Source organism: Ammodytes marinus (genome assembly GCF_949987685.1).
Source record: "Ammodytes marinus genome assembly, chromosome: 14".
Classification (NCBI taxonomy): Eukaryota; Metazoa; Chordata; class Actinopteri; order Uranoscopiformes; family Ammodytidae; genus Ammodytes; species Ammodytes marinus.
In genome coordinates this window covers 17,747,579-17,767,455 of record NC_137218.1, presented here as the reverse complement: position 1 = coordinate 17,767,455, position 19,877 = coordinate 17,747,579, and the positions used below count along the sequence as shown (strand labels likewise).

General features: G+C 42.2%; 2 protein-coding genes across 4 annotated transcripts in view; both read right to left on the bottom strand.

Annotated features, from left to right (window-relative positions):
• The window catches only part of ltbp3 (latent transforming growth factor beta binding protein 3), a 33,679-nt gene extending 25,976 nt beyond the window's left edge, over positions 1–7,703 (bottom strand). For all 3 annotated transcript variants that reach the window (XM_080040602.1, XM_080040604.1, XM_080040603.1), the window contains exon 1: positions 7,079–7,703. In XM_080040602.1, the coding sequence (XP_079896728.1) occupies positions 7,079–7,322 (244 nt within the window). In that variant the 5' untranslated portion in view covers positions 7,323–7,703. The remainder of the gene's footprint in view (positions 1–7,078) is intronic.
• A 3,750-nt stretch (positions 7,704–11,453) lies between these two features.
• LOC307260366 (uncharacterized protein) lies at positions 11,454–16,913 on the bottom strand. The gene is made up of 2 exons (XM_080040585.1): positions 15,811–16,913; positions 11,454–15,055 (listed from the first exon to the last, which is right to left on the bottom strand). Exons 1-2 carry the CDS (start codon positions 16,502–16,504, stop codon positions 14,121–14,123), a joined length of 1,629 nt encoding a protein of 542 aa, XP_079896711.1. The 5' UTR covers positions 16,505–16,913; the 3' UTR covers positions 11,454–14,120.
• Positions 16,914–19,877: the final 2,964 nt, after the last annotated feature.

Genomic DNA, 19,877 nt, shown 5'->3' with positions numbered 1-19,877 from the left:
GGGAGCGTGTGGCAGGTAATGTCTATAAAACTGCACTGTCCCGGGCCGTGGCAGGCAGGCATATGCTGGCAGAGGCTGTGTGTTATTCTGTTTACCCTGGCTAATCGCCGCAGCTACAAGGTCCTGCACGGTGTGGGTGCAGTCCCTAGTGCTCGCATTCCTCTGCGCGGCTTTAAATAACTGCTCCGTTTTCTCCCCCTTCGCTAACCCAAATGGGAGGAGAGTGTTAAAGATGGCAAAGAAGGCTGTTTGTTTGAGCTGGGTTGAGTACACTGCTCTTGAACACCAAACACAATTAAGGCACACATGCGCGCACGCACACACACACACACACACACACACACACACACGCAAGTATACACAGTTCCCCTCCTGATGTTCCAAGAAACACTTAATTACTGCTTTGTTTTGCAAGCTCAATTTGACGCCTTTTTCAACCTGCCCGTACAGAATCTTTTTTTTTGTGATGACATGGAGGGGTTGGATTTCATGGGAAACTCTTGCTAAGATCATGTGGATAAATCCCTCTAAATCTGAGCTGTGTTGCAGTCCTAAGAAAGTAAGCATACAAGTGACTGTGTATTTAACCCTTACAAAAACAACTTTATTTTTGTTCTACATAGTGATAGTGTGGTAAAGGGCTTAATGAGACTGGTACTCTCCAAATAACCTTGTGTATTATTTTCCCAACATGCATAAATAGACAGGGAGAGAGGTGACAGAATGTGTATCCATGAATATAGAAAACACAGCCTTGACACAGGGAACGTAAAGATCAGCTTGCAACCGCACATAAAATGCTGAATTTTTTACCAAAAGTAAGAAGCTTTCACAAAAAACAAGCTGTGTGTGTGAAGGGCCTACCTCGTGCATGTGTGTTTGTGTTTGAGAAAAGGTGCGAGCGCGGGAACCGTGCCCGGCCAGCTCCTCTGAGTTCAGTCCAACCTGTGGCAAAAAGTACCGAGTGCTGCAGGTTTTTGGTCGCCCGTGTCCGACCGCCCTCTCCAAAGCTTGGCACTGGGGGAAGTGAGAAGAACGTGTGGGGAGAAGAGAAGCAGCAGAGGTTCTTTCAAAAGGTAAAATAAACTATCCTCCTCCTTAATACAGGGAAAGCTGTCTACTGTATTTGACCGGCATGTTGTCATTATTGTCAGGCTCCCATGGACCTCTGACCCGTGCCAAGAGAAAACCCCCAAACAGACCACAGGGCTACTACTGTCACTTTACTCCAAATAGAGAACCACAAGGGAATTCCTGAAATAGCCATATCCACTTCTCATGATGCCCATTTTGGGAGGGGGGGGGGGGGGGGGTGAGGCCAGGACTGGGGTATGATAAGACCACTTCCTGCGCAACACAACTTAGCCCTGTGCTTTCATTTGTTCCATAAGGAGGTGAGAGTGTAGAGCAGCCTACAAGTCTGGAGCCCTGATAGAGATGCGTTTGTGTCTGAGATGAAGAAGAATAGAGGGGCTGTCTGGCAGCTGTAAAGTAAAGCTGATAGACTGGACGCCTGTGTGCAACGGCAAGAAAAAATCAGACTTGGACTAAAAAACAATTTAGCATACACTTTGTGTATGTAGGCTATGTATTTAATGTATTAACATTATATGTATGCATGTACTGTGTGTGTGTATGTAGGCTATATACAGTATGTGTAAATACAGTATATAGATATATATGTATATTTTTTAGGGGGTGTACAATGATGGACAATTTTTTTCCTCTCATTGATAAAAGTAACCAAAACAGAAATAAAACTAGGTAAAAAACTTGACCTATATAGCATTTTATAGATGATTTTCCAAGCCCCAAAGCGCTTTACATTTCTTACCACATTCACCAATTCACACACACACACACACACACACACACACACACACACACACACACACACTACGTTTTAGGTCACAAAGAAAACACTTTAGTCAGAACAAACGGGGCAAATGTGTACAAATACTGATTTGTATGTTGTGTTATGTTTGTTTTTGAAAATATATTTTTAAGAACTGAAAAAGAAATACATCCCTTCCTTTAACAAGCTGACACACAGTGACAGAGATGCACACGCGTTAACCAAAACCCAGTCTCCAAGGAGCAAAAAAAAATAAAAAATCACTTCTCCCTATCCTACAATTTACGCCAAGTGTTCAAGTGCTGAGGCTAAAAGAAGAAGAAGAAGAAGAAGAGAGTTGACCGTTGGATATATTGTCAGACAAAACACATGGAGATAATTATAAAGGAAGTCTTCCACCTCTGTCGGTAAACAGATTCAGGTTCCAGAGGGATATGAAAGACGCAAAGGTTCAGTCAAGGTCTCTTTTTGAGAATTCTAACTTGCCTCAAGATGCACCCATTATTTTATTCCTGGCAAAAAACAAGAGGTAGGTCCCTGCAGGGCCCGATGACGACTTGCATAGCTGTGATGATGAGCAAATCCAGCGTGCCTCTCCAAGTTTCCGTTCTTTCATCGGTTTTAGGAAGTGTAGAGTGAAATGTAGATCTATATTAATGACGTGGAATCCAGGGAAAACATGTGCCCAGAGCATATCTGGCTTATTTCACTTTTATTACAGTGAAAGTTGCTTTCATGCAGACGTGCACTAAGTGTTCACTTGTTAATGATAAAGGTATGTATCCCAAATCTGATAAGAATAGTATATGAATTGTGGCCTATGCTGGAACTCAGAACGCCTGTAAAATAATCTTGTATGCTGTAAACTGTATTTATATAAAGTCAAACGGCTGCTTACTTAGCCATAACAGATATTCTATCATCGCTAACTCTGTGTGTGTGTGTGTGTGCGTGTGCGTGTGCGTGTGTGTGTGTGTGTGTGTGTGTGTGTGTGTTTGTAAACTCTCGAATAGGACATGCAGTACTTAGGAGCTGCCTGTTGATTTTTCCTCATGTGCAGCAGATAATCCAGACTGAGACAAACATCTGGGTACTCGTCTGTCAAACCCAGTGTGGGGCAGCTTCATAGGTAGGCAAGCACTCACACGGCTTACCTACATTTATAGCATGATTTACATTTTTAGTGATTGTTTTCTATGAACATGTTTTTTTAAAAGAAGCTTATGCCATGCCGCTAGCATCATGTCATTGTAAAAGGAAATAAGCTTTGGACTTTTGGACATGGTCAAAACAACTCCTTGAAAGCACAAACCTCTGCCAACACTGACTTGTTCTACAGCTGGTTAAGACATCTACAACTACAATTTAAGGTAAAATTTATTTCGCATCCAGTCAGCATTCCCACAGGATGTAAAATATATGGTTTTCGGAGTAGATATGTACCATTTTACATCAAAGCCCCCATTTTGATTTTCTGATCCCCGGCTTATGGGTCAATTTATCTTGTCAACTTGCCCAATGAAGGGGAGAGAGGGGGGGGGATTTTCTCTCTATTACTTTCCAATGTTATAGCCATTAAAATGGCATTGGCAGAAATCCCAGATCACCATTAAAGCTTGACTGCTTTTCTTGGCCCTCTTGGTACACCAAAAATTCTGGACAGAAATTCTCTTTCAGACTGACTGCAAGTACACATTGATGCAACTGTACCGGAATGGCATTTCTGCACACACACAGGAACTGCATTTCTTTTGAGCAGAGGTTTGCTCTGTTTTGGGGGGTGGGGGGGGGGGGGGGGGTCTGCCTTGCCACACTGACGTCACAACAGCTCAAATATGGAAAACTGTTCATATTGTTGATGCTATAGCCATGGCTGTTTTGAAACGGGACAGAGAGTTTTCCACTTGTCCACACCACATTCAAGCCCTCACACTCAACAACACACGTCTGCTCCCCGAGCTAAAATTCAAAACCTCCATCCCCTGCTGACACGATAATACACTCGTTAAAACACGGCTTTCCAGATCTTTCCAGATACTTTTTGAACATGACTGGATCCAGGAGACAGGTGAGTGGGGAGCGTCTTTACTGCCCAGACCAAATGTGAAGCAGAATGAGGTATTCAAGGAATTTCAAAATGTCTCTCCTGAATTATTTGACACAGAAGCTCCAAAACGTGACGCAGTCGGAGAGAGAAGAGGGAGGACCGGTGGCTGAGTCAACCCCTCTGACTCTGCAGTGCTATGCCGTGTCAAAGAAGAGGAATACCGTCACTGCACTGCAATTAACTTGACCTCGGTTAAATCTAGCCCGCTGCTTGCTTCCACGTGGTGCAAACCAATGAAAACAGCTGGAGAGGCTACATCCGTATGACCAACTAAAACATGTCCGTACAGCAGCAGAGATGTGTGCCATACATGTAGGGGCACCAAATCTGATCTTCAATAACATATTAATGAAGCATCGATCTTACCCGACTTCTTAAAGGTGGAGTCATTTCTCTTCATGATCCGCAAACCTGTTCATACTGTGTGTGCGCTGAAAGAAATCCAGTGTTGACACACAGCCTGGGCTCTGTAAACAGGTAGGTTGCTATAGCTACGTTGGGCCCCGTTTTTTATACCTGTTTACAAAGCCTAGGCTATGTATTAACACCAGATCTTTTTATACACAGTACAGGTGGTGATATTCACTGATTTTGATGAAAATTGATTTTGACAACAAACGTTCTCCATAATTGCTGACTCCACCTTTAATTTACTTTTCACACATACTGTATACAATAAGGCTTTGCTTGAGAGACACTTTAAATGCAGAAGTACAGCATCCTTTTCTAACCCAAACTGACATACGTAGGTGAGTAATCATCTAAGGCTTGATAAAAAAAATTACCACAAAGAATATAGGGGGAAAATAACACGAGTTTTGATGAATGTTTAACTTGATTGTGCTCTATCCTTTGCAACACAGAAGACAATGTGGTGTGTCCACAAGAAATATGAAGCTGTTACATCACGTTATGCTGACTGAAGCACAGCTGCTATCTGCAATGTGTTATTTTAGACTTCCACTACATTGGAATTAATTATTTTGGTGGAACAATGATAAAGTTGCTCATAATACAAAGAGAGAAATTACTTGGGGGTGGGAGGGAGGTATCAGTTTGGGGCAGTTAACAACAGCGTCCACTACAGAGATGTCGCTGAGTATAGCTAAAGCTCCTTTGTCAGCTTTTAATCTCACTTTATCACAGCTAAAACATCACAGACGGTCAATCAACCACATGTCACTTTCTTGTTCAGTGTGTTATTCTCGGCCCCGAGCGAGCAAGAGAATAAGAGGCCCCAGTGAAAATCCACTTTGTGGGCCGCAGGGCTGACGTAGACTGTGAGGCTCCACGTCTCACCACAGCCGATCTGATACAGCACAGAAAGGCTCCACTCATGCCAACCAGACACTGGAGTCAGAGAGAGAGAGAGAGAGAGGGGGTGTATAGATCTCTAGTGTACATTTATATGCTATGTAATGAGCCATGCCCTCGCTAATTAAAGCGTAACATGGAAACATTTTCCGGTGACACCGTGGAGTGGAGCTCCCCTCATCTTAGCCAAACATACTCCAGGCCTACGTATGTGATCATTAGCAGAGTTTATACACATTCAACATGAATGTTAATGGCGTGAACTGAAGCTGGATATGAGTAGCTGGTTTCAAATTGATGTAAGTCATAAAGCAGGGACCTTTTAAGGGACTAAAGGTCTAACTAAATCCATAGTAATACTCCATTTGTGATTGTATTTGATAAGTTTGGCTCATGAAAAGAACTTAGCCTACAGGATGTCATAGTTTATATTTTTGCCTATTTTTCACAGAGGTAGCCTACAGAATAACAAAAGACAGTGAGTCATGGACTCTATGCGAGTACAATAGGCTATTGGGATACAGTTTTGGTAGCGTACTTCATTATTTCAATTTGACTCATTACTTAGCGGCACAAACAGCAAACTACACTTCGCTGGTCTGACAGTAGTTACTGGTTATACTTTTACAGGTGTTTTGCATACAACATGGTAAAAGTAAGTAACTATACATTATAATACTCTCTTTACATTATCAACAACTAAAAAGGTGTCAATCTTTACTCACATAAGGATCTGAAGGAGTTTTTCCTGTAATGTAGCAAAGTTGCTCTTTAAAAAAAACTCCTTTCACCACTGCATTGTAATAACATTAAGATCTGGGCAGGGGGCACACCATATACCATTAAGTCATTTTTGGAGCATTTCATTGATTTTTATAGAAGCAATATCCGATTGTAGTGGCTAAACAGTTTCTCTTACTGAATGAATATTTCCATACAGTGCAATGTGATTAAAAAGCTAGATTTCTTGATAGGCCTGTTTGTGACTTTTTAGATTGGATATTAACAGATATTCCCACTCAAAGTCCATTATTAACTCTCCTACTATCCTTGGGGTCAATAATTCAATGTTTATCATTAAAAAAAAATATTTGACTTTCTTTTTTGCTTTATATTTCATGACTTTTCCTAATTTGATGGGGACAACTGATTAACCATAAAATGATCATGATGAAATCTTTTCAATGGGCTGAACACATAGGCCCTATTCCAGGCATTGGTGTTCCTCTGGGGTCAATTTGACCCCAAGCTGTTTTAGCTGTTTAAACCTTGTCTGTCTGTGTGTGTGACCTAAAATCCCCACACCTGCAGGTGCAGAGTTGATACATAACAAGGGGGGGGGGGGGGGGGGGGGTGAATTCCCGCCAATGTAGGCTTGCAAGTTGATCAAATCCAAGTCTACCCAAGTACACATGCCTCCCCTCTAAAATGATGATCTCAAGTACAATATTTTGTATGGTGATGGTGGCGCTAGAGAACAGGTCAACTCACTGTTAGGTTTCATTATCAAAGGCTTATTTATGTATTCAACAAATGAACAAAAAAACCTGGTCAGAAATGTTCTGTAAATCATTTTCTGGAGGCAAACATCCCTGGGGTCAGATAGACCCCAAGGGTGAAATGTGTTAGTAATATTTGAGGATAACAGGAGGGTTAAGAGACCAGCCCAAACAAGCCTCCCTGATCTCTCCTCCTCTATTGAGGGAATCCCAGAGGTCAGAGCAGCACTACTAATAATTCACCGTCAGCGGCCTAATTATACCCCCACCTCCCTCGTAATGCCATTGTTTTCCGTCACTCACCGACCCTGAAGCCCTGTCCGATGAGCGTATCTGACGCCTGGCCGTTCTCGGCGATCAGCGTGGTGTTGTTGCCCTGCTCGCAGGTATCCTGACACTGGCCCTTCAGGCAGATCCGCTTGCAGATGAGCGGAGCGATTACCACCTTGAAGCGCTCCCGTGTGGAGGAGCGCTCCGTGCACCACACCAGCCTGCTGCTGTGGACGCTCAGCCAGATGACAAGCAGATGGGAGATCAGAGAGGGCATCCTGGCATCCTTCACCGCCGACCTCCACAGAGACCCGGGCACATTAAAACCACTAAGCTGAGGCGGGCCAAAAGCTCCAGCTCAAGTTAAAGGCGCCTGCTTTTGTAAACCGTGGCGTTATTGTTGACGTCTCATACGGCGAAGAGAAGTTAAAAAATAGCCTATTGCGTCCTCCCTCCTGTTTGCTCCGTAAGGGGGAAAACAATAAGAAGAAGTCACTTCCCTCGCGCACCCAAGTCCAAGTGATCCGTCTGCAAAAGCGACACGTTTGTCATCTTCAGAAGTTTCCCGTTTGATCTCGTTGCTGTCGTTTTGTCAAAGTTTGCCCTTCGCTTTTTCGTAGCTTCCTTCTTCTTCTTCTTCTCGCCTGTTGCTTTTGGAGAGTTGGAGAGAGTGCGTATGTGTGTGGGTTTGGGAGAGAGGGAGGAGAGGAGAAGGGGTGAGCCAACCCTCTCTGGAGAAACCTGGCTGCGGGCCAGCCAGGCGGTGCACTGCAGGAGCAAATCTGAAAGTGGTTTCCTTGTTGGTTATTTCTCCTCACACCCCCTCCTCTGGCTACTCTCTCCTCTGCTGCCTGCCCCCACACACAGACAGACCCCACTCTGCAAATCATAGCAGCACAAGCTGTGTGTCACTGTGAATACAAAAAAAATCTGATAAAGTATTGCTAAACCTTGTGTTTCTGCTTTATTAAAGTATGAGAAAGAGCAACCCTCTTCATAAATGACTGTCCATCCACCCAGCACTGCATTATCAATGTGTTGATGTTGACATGTGTCGCTGTATGTTGATTAACATTTTGACTGTTCATTTGGCCAAGTGTTGATACCATACCTCCACTGACTGTATCATGTCAATAATTAGAATATACAGAAAATGGAGCATCATCAGGATCAGGCTGAGCTAATAGTCGCCCTGTAAGTATGCAGCTGAATGTCATTTTTGTCTCGAGGTAGTTAAAAATCAACATGCAGCCCCTCCTGAGATAAATAAATCAGTGGAGATGGAGTCAATCATAAAATCTATTTGTGTGGCACTTTTCAACATGTCTCAGCAAGCAAAAACGTTCATTCATTCCGATAGACAAAGTACTCTTTCATCAAGTCAAAATACCAAAATAGAAAAAAAAAATAATTTAAATAACTAAATGTCTTTGCCTAAATTAAAGTTTGAAGCATTTAAACCTACATAGGCCTGCAAATGAAAAGTGAATTCCTTAATTCTGCAAATGGGTCCTCTTCCCATTGTTGATAAAGCCTATAAATTAGTAAATGATGTTAATCCTCCATACACTGTTGGTTGGTTTAAACTCCAGCAATGCATCATGGGTTTTCTCATATGTGTTTTCCACGTGAAACCCTCATTTTGTCAAATAGTTATAGTGACTACAATCATTAGATAAATGTAATGCAGTATAAGGTATAGATAAATAAACACAAACGTGCATCTGAAAGTATAGTAATAAATGATGTGTAGTAAGTCAAACAAATAATGGAATGAAGTTTTAAAAGTAATTCACAAACAGTACATGTGGCAAAAAAATGACCCATACTTGCTGCCATCCTCGCTGGAGTAAACAGACTAAAATTAGTCAATGACTGTGACACAACACAGTCTAGAGAGCAGAAGGCCTCTCAAATGCCTTACGTCATTCCGCTCATGTGCTGAACTGTGACTCTCAAGCCTGGGAAAAGTCCACACGTAACAGCCCAAAAATGTGAGCGTATACAGCACTGGAAGGACCACTGGGGCCATCTACAGTAGTGCCTGGGGTCACATGGGCGAGTAAGGGGGTTGATAGTGAGAAAGAGACAAAAAAAAAGAGAGAGAGAGAGAGAGAGAGTTGAGTCACTTCCTCTCTGAAAAGTGAGTGTTTACCTTCAGTCGATGAGGAAATGACTGCATAGGCCTACACAGAGTTCACAGGCCGCTCTCACATTTCTCTCTGCCTCTGCTAGTCACCATCACCATGCATCATCGGCTCCCAACACACACACACACACACACACACACACACACACACACACACACACACACACACACACACACACACACACACACACACACACACACACACACACACACACACACACACACACACACACACACACACACAGTATATACACAGAGAACACAAATAAATGAGTATTATTAGTAGTACGGTATGATTACATCCCTTCTGAAAACTGATACCTTGGTGTTACTCGTGCTCAAATAGTGACAATAATAGCAATAATAATAATAGCAATAAGTAAAGATAAAACCCGATGTCACCAGGGAGTCTGGCTGAGGATGTTTGTAGAAGAAACTAGATCCATTACCTTACCCACTGATACCACCATGTAAAAAATATGCCATTAGAAGTGCAAATCTATACAGAAGCAGAGAACGACCGTGTTTGGAATGAATTTTCTCTTTATCTTAACAGATATCACAAGATAATCAACTCCGTATCACATGATAACAGCCTTTGTTTTCTCAAGATCACACATTATGTGTGGTGAATTCAAGAAATATATTTAGTAATAAGAGAAAAAATTATTTCCCAAGAAACAAGCTTTGTATTCTTGAGATCACGAGATAAATAACTTGTCATCAAGAGATAACCGAATCAAAAAATACTTAACTTGATCACTATGATCAGTGTCAAAAGTTAAATAAAAAATAATATATATATATTGTGTGTATGTGTGTATATATATATATATAGATATATAATATATATATATAAAAGGGTGTGGTTCACATCAGTTGGAGTGTACAGTAGGTTGCAGTAGTAGTATATCTGATGTTAGTAAATAGCTGTTGTGACTTCTTCAGATACATCTCTCTCTCACTAACCACAGAGCTGTTTCTCTTGGTTGTTTTTCATGAATCACAGCCTCTGTACTGTGGGAACGCCAACCACTATTGTGCCTTCCACAGCACCTGCTTCAACACGATAAAGACACTGCAATTCCTATTTGTGGTCTGTTTTGTTGGAAAAAAGTTTGCATCCTAATTTTTCTAAATAATTGCAGGCCTAAACACCCACTGGATTTGAGTTCCATAAATGTAACAAACGCTGGCTTGTCTTATTGCAATCAGATTATCAACACGTGAGCACGATTTTAGACTTTTCAAAACAACACTGGAATGGGTTATTTAACGTTTTCAATTAGTCAATTCTATTGTTCTGAAGGTATACTGGTAACTGCAGTAAATGTAAGCTGCTACCACTGAATTAAACGATCAAGGCAGTATACTGTAAATGAATAAATATCTAAGCTGACCCACTGTGGATGACATGCCAGGCCTTGTTCTATTATACTGCTACAAAGTAATCAGGTAATCACTGAGAAATCAAATTGCATGCAGGACTTGCTGAGGATAGCATAAATAATAGCCTACAGAAAACTGTGTTGCATGCTACAGGATATGAATTATTATATTCTAAACGTACCTATATTTCAGTGATATGAGACTAAGGCTAATCCAAGTATTTGAGAATCAGTGTTTTTCTAATACATGTAACCTGCTAAGCTTCTGTAATCATACTGAGTGAATGCCATCCCAAATATCAGGTTGTGTGTATGTATACAGCTGAATGTCATCACTCAGCATGAGGAGAAGAGTAAAGGGTGTTATTTGGGAGCAGTCTAAATAGGCGTGACCGCATCACCTACACAATCTATTTGACAACGTTTCTGCCGGCGTGAAAATTCTCTGCTGATCTAAAATTTGCTTTAAGATAATTGCTGCAGGGTTTATGCAGGTAATAGCTTAACTGCAGTCATGATTAAGAAATGTGGTCCCAAATTGTTCTTAAGGATAATTTCTTCAAAGGGATGTTTTGTACAACAGCCAGTGTTTCTGGAGAACTCTTGTTGTCAAATTCAGTGTATCTCCTCACGATCCGCTACCTGTCCGTACTGTGTGTGAACTGGAAAAACAATCTGGGGTTATTAATACACAAAGCGTATGTAAACAAAGGGAACCCACAGAATAGCTAACAACATCCCCTTTTATAGAGCCTAGGCTGTGTATTAACAGTGAACTTTTTTTCAATGCATCCATATGACGGACAGGTAGCGGACGGTGAGACCTTTAATTTCATGTATCCAAAAAAAAAAAACAGTCACAGAAATAAAAAGAAGTATAAACAAGGCCCTTTAATATAATAACATTTACAGTCAGTAACATGAGTTTGATGAATGGGGGAGGGGAGCTAGTTTGAACACAGACAGAAGCATAAAGACATTTAACACTGCTTTCTTAAGAATGCCAGTTTAAACCTACATGCAAAGGCCCCCCTTTATGTTATACAAAAAGCCATGAATAAGATTATCTGGGGGTAAAGACTGGCTTGGCAAATCGTATTGTGGGTATACAGGAAGATGTATTTAACAGTTTGAGTACCTTTTAGAATGACTTACACTTGTAAATGTATGTACACAGAATGGTTACATGGAGATCAGTCGTATACATGTTAAATGACAGCAGAGACCTAAAGTACAGCTGTTCGACCCCGATGCATCAGTGGCAGCACAACAGTGCATCGGGAACAAATTCAGTAAGATTATATTTACATTGTATGTTAGCTTACTGATGTTTTCAGAGCACGTTACGTTGTTTTAAAGGTCACATATTACGCTAAATGGGTCCCGTCTAGAGATTGCCAATGTATGAGAAAAAAACAACCATCTCTTTTAGTCCACCTTCCCGACAACCTGTGTTCAAAAACAGATATGTCTCCCCCTTGAGATCATACTCGTACTTAGATTCAATCTGGCAGCTGGATTCAGGGCCAATCAGAGCAGACTGGGCTTCTTTTTTTTTGGAAGGTGGGGCTTAAAGAGACAGGCTCTAAAATGGAGTGTTTCAGACAGAGGCCGACGAGGAGATTTAGCAATAGCAATGAGAAATATAAAGGTTTTATACACCATGAAAACAGTTTCCCAGTTGAAACTCAAATAACAATTTTGAACCTGAAAAGGAGCTTACTATATGACCTTTAAATGCGTCATTACTGCACAATTCCATAACATGTTAACCCTCATTAATTCAGATAAAATTGCTAAAATGACATTCTTATTTACAGAAAGAGCCGGGAGGCACCACCGCAGGTACAGATATGCACATGCAAGCACCAAAGTCCTGTTCGCTAGCAGTTGCTAGTAACTGGCTGGTAACAATAGTACAAGTCCAGAAAAGGAAAGGCTTTCTAGACGAACAGTAGCAGCTTAAACAACAATAACAAAATCAAAGGAATGCTAAGACATGGTCCATAAGATAGGAAGAGAGATGATAACTGTGCCCGTATCCTCTTCAAATAACTATACATGTTTAGGTAAACAAATAAAAGCATGTAAGGAAAACTGAAAACCTTTTAAGCACTAGAATCTAATGTGAATGCATACACTTGAACCAATAACATTATTCAGGAAAAAAACTATATGACTTACAACTCTCTCAACTCAATTGTTTATGTGAAGAGATCAGATGAGGAGGTGAATAAATTCATTAACTAGCAGTTTGTGACTAGCCGATAATGCACCTTCAAAGGCTTTAGGGGTGTCACAATCTCAATTGTAAGTCGGAAATCGATCGAAATCATGTCACAATCAATCTCGACCTTCGTAAATTAAAAGTGGAATCAACTATTCATCCCCACCCCGGGGTCACAAAACAATGTACTTTCCATCATTGTGCGTCTGCAGACTTGTCCTGTCGTGCTGACTGGGACCGCGATTTAAATCATTCTAAAAACAAACCAATTGACTGGTGGAACAATTTGACAATAAGGCCTTAGATACATTGCAAATAACTAATGGTGGATATTGTATCACTCATAACACAATGTAGAAGATCTTTTGAAATAAGAATAAGAATAAATAAATTAGTTATCATGGCATAAAACCAATTATCCTTGACTAGTCTAAAATGGCACAGCCACCCGTCCTAAAACATACAATTAAAAAAAATCAATTCATCAAATTGTGGCCTTTACATGAAAAATCAAACTTAATTAGGGCTTTCGAGAATCTTGACACCCCTATGTACCCAAACACATTATTAAATAAATATCATGTGAAAGTAAGCATCCCGACTCAAATACTCGCTTTCTCAAGATCCAAATTGAAGCCAAATACATAATGTTTGTATGATATGTATTCACTAATGTCCAGCTATATATTGTCCAACCCTGTGGATTCCTTTCTATCCATCTGATCAGCTTGGTGTGTTTTGGCAAAACAAATATTAAAGAGCAGCACATTTGATCACTGTGTGAAACTAAGAAACTCCAGACAGAATGCTTACACTAAAATCCAGGAGGCAACTGATTTGAACAGCAGCAGCAGTAGCGACTCAGTTGATGGTTGAGTGAGTGTTCAAGGCACTTATCATTTTAAATAGGGGGACAAGGCTCCTGTCCACGTCTGCCATCAATTCCCCAGATTATTCACGGATAGTTTGGCAAACCAGCAACTCAATGTGCCAAGAACAACCTGCAGACTGCTGCTACTGCTTAAGGAATGTGAGTGGGAAAAAAAAGACTTGCTATTGGAGAATGTACACTGGATGTTTTTTTTTGTATCAAACATGAAAATGGCAGATGTAAATGAAACTACACAGCTAGGGGGGTTATATGTAGCCTCATGCTTCCCTTTAACAGCATGGAACAGAGTTGACCTTATCTGTCATGTTCTACAAAGTACTACATGACCACCTTATTCCAGGATTTTCACCTCCCGACTAGGTTTCACGGTACAGACAGCAACAGGCAGTTTTACTCATCATCTGTTCATCATTCACCCACTACACGCAGTCCACCACCGAGCTGTCGTCATCCTCTGCTCCCCACTCCCCAAACCTCATCTGAGGGGACGGGGCAGCTGGGTGGAGGTTGTTAATGTCGTCCATGGCGTCGGGGTCTGTGTCCTCGCCGGCGTTGATGCCCAGGTGTCCCGATTCCTCGCGGTGTATGCGGATGTGTTTCCTCAGGGCGGCCGGCTCCTTGAAGCTGCGGTTGCAGAAGGGGCAGCAGCAGGGCCTCTCCCCGGTGTGGATGAGCTGGTGGTGTTTGAGGTGCTGCAGGCGGCTCAGGCGCTTGCCGCAGATGGTGCACACGTAAGGTTTCTCCCCGGTGTGCGTGCGCCGGTGCTTCCGCAGGCCGTCCAAGTGGCGGAAGCAGTTCCCACATTCGGAGCACGAATACGGCTTCTCGCCCGTGTGTATGCGCAGGTGGGTCTTCAGCGCGCCGGACTCGCGGAAGCGCCGGCCGCAAACTCCGCATGGGTAGGGCTTCTCTCCGGTGTGGATGCGGATGTGCTTCTTCAGGCTGGAGATCAGACGGAAGGTCTTCCCACACTCCAAGCAGTGGTGAGGCCGATCCGGAGAGGGCTCCCCCACTACTGCTGCTGCTGCTGCTGTGTCAGAGGCCGAAGGTCGCGCTGACTCGTCCGCTCTGCCCGGCGACACACTAGTGTCACCTCTCCCAGCTCCAGAAATCCTGGCCAACTGTTTCTGTCCGTCAAGTCCGCCCTGCTGTAAGTCACCACCCAGGTCTCTCACAGGTCTTTGATGACGCAGAGGGTGAGTGTAGGGACGCTGGGAGCCTCCCCCTCCTCCCACCTGACCGTAGCCCAGGTCCGATCCTTCTCCGTCCCCAGGCTCCTTCCTGCTGGACTGACCCTGCTCCTCTTTGATCTGAAACCTGGATACTCCACCTGCTCCCTGAGACTGCCTCTCATCTAGAGACAAACCAAAGTCATGCAGAGACGGTTAACGTTGAAGCAATACTATAAAAACAAATTAAATTAATCCATTTGCAGTAAATTATTGTGGTGGCAGATATTGCATATGATATATCTCTGGACTCAAATGTTGGAATGCTTATTAATGCAATAGGAAACATTGTTTTTATCTTGTATAGACTTATAAGTGTAATGAGATATATTGCATGTTGTTTAATTGTAAACTGAAATGTAGATTCCACAAATGCGTATCCAACAAACCACTCAGACGGGCCACACCTCTTCTATTGTACTATGCTCAGAACTCCCCCTGCTGTATCTTCAAACTGTCCCCCCCCCCCTCACATGACTGGCCAAGTGAGAGCATTGCATTGTTGTTATGGTGAACATTGTTGTATCTCAACCTGTCTGCCTCACAACCTGTCTCCCCCTCCTCTTGTAATGTATGTTAATCGTCTTCCCCCACCCAGCTTCCTTAAGTATGTATATTTGAACCTGTCTACCTGTCTCCTACGTATTGTAATTTAGACTCCCCCCTGGGAGGCAAATGTCCTTAAATATGTCAGGACTTTAAGGGAACGGGGTAACATACTTACCTGTGTTGGAACAAGTGACCCTCCATGGAGTTTCTTGCTATTATTGAAATAACCCCTAATGCTTCAACAAACGTATCATTGTGCTTTTCCTCACCACATTATTCATCAATTTTCTCTGACCCACAATCAGAATATAAAGTATAACACACAATGTACCTGGTCTATTGGAGTCGGAGCACATGTGAGATGTGTTGGATGCGAAGTCCATAGCGTGGTTGGTCACCGAGCCATCCGGTTGGATTGAAAGCTGGCACATTTTGTAGTCATCCCTGGGCTCAAACCCGTGAAGCGATTCGTCCACAGAGCCACCGAGACCCATGTCGACACCACCGGCTCCGTTCACATTCCTGGAGTTCTGGTGATCTCGGTCTAAGCCCGAGGCCATGGAAGCCATGGAAGACAGCGAAGGGGCAAACACCGACTGCCCGATGGACTGGGTTCCCGTGTATGACACCTGGAGCTGGTCTATGAGCTTCTGAGCGCTGCACAGACACTCCTGCAAAGTCTTCAGCTCCCTCTCGGACACCTCCAGGCGCACTTTGAGCCGCTCGTTCTCCTGTTCCTTGTGCAGCAGCTCCTGCTGGGTCTCGTTGAGCACCAGCACCACTTCGCCCAGCAAGGTGTCTACTGCGGCGGACATGGCAGTCTGAATGGTCGGGGCGAGACGGGATTTCAGAGACGTTACAGTCATGCCGCCGCCCTGCGCTGCCCCGTATCCACGCTTAATGTCCACTCTGTCGGGGTTGTTGATTATGCTTTGTTTACGGTTTCCACTGTGGACCGCGCCGCTCCCACTGTTTGACGAAGGGGAATCCATGCTACCAGCAAAGCCTGCCCTCCTGGAAGTCATTATTGAATGGTAAGCTAACGTTACAGGCTATGCTAACCTTTATTTGGCGGTTGAACAGTCTCAAAATAGCTACAAATTTAATTAATTGTGCGAGTTTTGACGCTGGATTATGCGGAGGAATGAGTGAAGTTTCGCCAGTTACCTCTGCCTCATTCGCTGTTTGATTGGCGTCGCTGGCAAAATAAAACAGTTTAGGGAAGTGTTCGTTGGGCCGAGCTCCGCTCGCTAACATTAGCCTACTAGCTTTAAAACTAGCAGTCGGTCAGAGACGATCTCCTGCCAACACCGTGAGAGAAACGCGCCGAATGTGTTTCACTGCGTTATTCAAGTCCGTAGATCATCGCTAAGAGATTTTGGTAGTGACTCACCCATCTCCAGCTTCTGTCTGCACTGTACTGTCCTGCGTACTGTAAACTGAGGCCCGTCGCACAGATATGACGTCAACAAAGTGGCTAGGAAAAAGGAGTTCACCTTTCCCCGAGTGTGGACTTGAAGGGACTGTCATCTCCGCAGTGCAGCGCAAGAGTAAACTTTATTTTTTTATTTTTTTTACATTCCACCAAATTTACATTAGTTTCGATTATGTCTTGCATATTAAAACATCCAGATTTGCTTAGCCCAAATCTTGATTTAATACTGTATTTGCTAAATGCCATCCAATATTTTATCTGTGCACAAATTTCGCCTTTTTAGCTCCAGCTGCAGGCAGAATTGGGTAACATAACATGTACGAATGAGTTGTCATTGATTTAATTTATTCAGCTTTATTCTTAAGTCTGATAGCCTTAGTTATTTAACCTGGGAAGTGGACAACAAGATACCGAGATACAAAGTCAATGAACAATTAAATTACCTCTCAGAGTAAGACAGAAATGACACAGTTTGTGCTTTTATCCCCTTTTTGTGTATTAATTGTTATTATAATGACATTGATGCCATTGTTGAGGACCACTGGTGTCACATAAGTGGTTACAAAAGACTAGGCTTACATAAGTTATAACTAATTGTAAAATGAAGACACAAATAAATATTGAAAAAAGTTCACACAATTAGCCTATTTTTGAATGAAAAACAGTAGCCTGTATTTATACAGAAATTCATGAATTGGCAGCAATTTGGTAGGCTATTAAATCCTGTAATTGATTAGCCTGGAAATCCAGACCTGCCGCTGGCAAATTAAATTTGCTGCGCCTGTTGTGCTATGGGTCTGGATTTCCAGGCTAGTAATTGATACAATTATTGGTCTTTTTTCTTTAAGCCTAGGCTATTTTGCAGCACATTGCATTGCAAGCTACTTCTTTCTTTTATTCAATTCTAATTCTATGTCTGACAAATGTAGGCTATTTGTCTTTTTTTCTCTAAGTTGAGTCCATGAACAAGCGTAACATCCATCCTGTTTGTCAGCCTGCAAGTCACAGTACAGGGTGAAATCTGCTCCTTCTCTCGCGGTAGTGCAGCAGCCATTTGCGGATAAAAGCCGAATGTTGTCCTTTTTCCAGTCTAGAATTAAATCTCATGGGTTCATAATCTAAAGCACCCGCAGGTCATGGACCTCTCAGCGGGTTTTACAAACAGCAGTTAAACTCACGTCAACAGTCTGCTGCTGTGAATGCAGGATGCTGTTACCTCATTAATTTAATTAGGCTACGGAATTTAGGCTCATGAACTTTCTGATGCTTCGCAGAGATGAGTCTCTCATTGTCAAAGAGCTATATCCATCGTGAAAACTAATTAATGTCACCAACGCTAAATTGTGCTACTGACCGAACAAAGACCCCGCCTGGCTCTTTGCTTAGGCTAATAGGCCTATTGCCTATCCTTATTTATGCTTTTAATCCATAGATAGTAAATAATAGTTTTAATCAAGTGTTGATTCTACTTATTTTGTGGGCTGTAGGAGGCACTGTTGACTGCTTATATAATGAATGAAAGACTACTGAGGTCAGGCAATAAGCCTAGTCTACATTAATCATATGCCTTCCGAATGCCTCACAAACATGAAAATAGCCTACTGAGCATGACTTTAAAAAATGTTGATCATATCTTTAATGTTTGCTCATGGAAATGATTGGCTATCATTAGAATGACTAGCCCACTTCCCTCAGAATTAACTAGGCTACTTTATAACATTGTGTTGCAGCGCTTCATTCCTCTATGTGTCTTATATAGGCAGGGGCGCTGTCAGGGATATCAGGCACCACCACCAGGCACAAGACTAGGCCTCTTTAATGGAACTTTCTCAACATGAATAAATAACCCAAAAATAATTCTAACTTAAAAATACATAACCTCTTTAATTAAAATTAATTGATAGTATAAATGGCCAACAAAATGGAAATGAAAGGGCCTGATGGTGGAGCTAAATCAATAGATTTTTTCGACTTGGGATTTGTGCTTTAAATACAGGTGGTGTACAGAGGCTGGGATGGTTCATTTTTGCCAGACAATAAAAACAAATTAACCATTATTTTAGCTTGTAGTTCATTGTAAATGTACATTTTGTAAATTGTTAATCTAAATAATGGATGAATTACCTTAATTATGGTAAAACAAATGGAAATAGCCAAATGTTATAAAAATTTAATTGGAACCTTCTGTAAGTCATGGGCACCTCCCTTATGGCGCCACTGCTTGGCGGGTTTATTCTGGTTTGTGGGTTGGTTTGCCTCATTCAAGGAGGCAGTGGGCCAAGGTTGGCACCTTCAGTTGTTGTTTTCCCATAGGTCATTTAAAAAAGCACAAGTAATTAACAACATGTTTCCCTGATCATAGTTTATTGTTCAAGCTAGCTTTAAATCAAACACTTGTGCTATTTATTGTGCGTACATTGTGGTGCCTCTATAACTGGGGGCTTGTATTCGTTTGGGTTGCTCCCATTAATGTAATTTATAACTCTTTTCTGTTGAAGAAAGCAGACCCATCCCAGCCAGCCACCTCAAAGTGCTTCAGGGAAAAGTGGCTTAGTCTGTGACAAACAGCATTGTGCCTTGTGGTTTGATGCAACAACCCATCTAACAGTTACCATCTGCTTGAACTTGTGTCACTTAAGAGTCGGTCGCAGCAGAAATATTTCTTGCACTGTGACTGCGCCCCTGTTTTTATGAACTTCATATTTCCCGTCACACCATCTGTCTTCCTGTGAACTCATCAAAACCTTTGTGTCTCAGTATCTTTCAGGCATGGCTTTCTGACTGACTCACTATAGAGCCGAATAGGAACGTCACCATGAACAAGAAGTATCATGAAATCAGGCCAAAGCCAATGTATGTTTTCCAGTGTTAGATGCAGGCCTGTAACATAAACACAGCTCATATTACACAATACATGAACATGACCAGACACATTCCTGCATACTTAAAATGTATGTGCATCT

What these genes read in the sequence shown, in the direction of transcription:
- LOC307260366 (XM_080040585.1), bottom strand. Translation starts at nt 16,504, where the DNA reads ATGACTTCCAGGAGGGCAGGCTTTGCTGGTAGCATGGATTCCCCTTCG. An exon ending in CTCCGACTCCAATAGACCAG is followed by an intron (nt 15,056 to 15,810) that starts GTACATTGTGTG and finishes GTTTGTCTCTAG; the next exon opens with ATGAGAGGCAGTCTCAGGGA.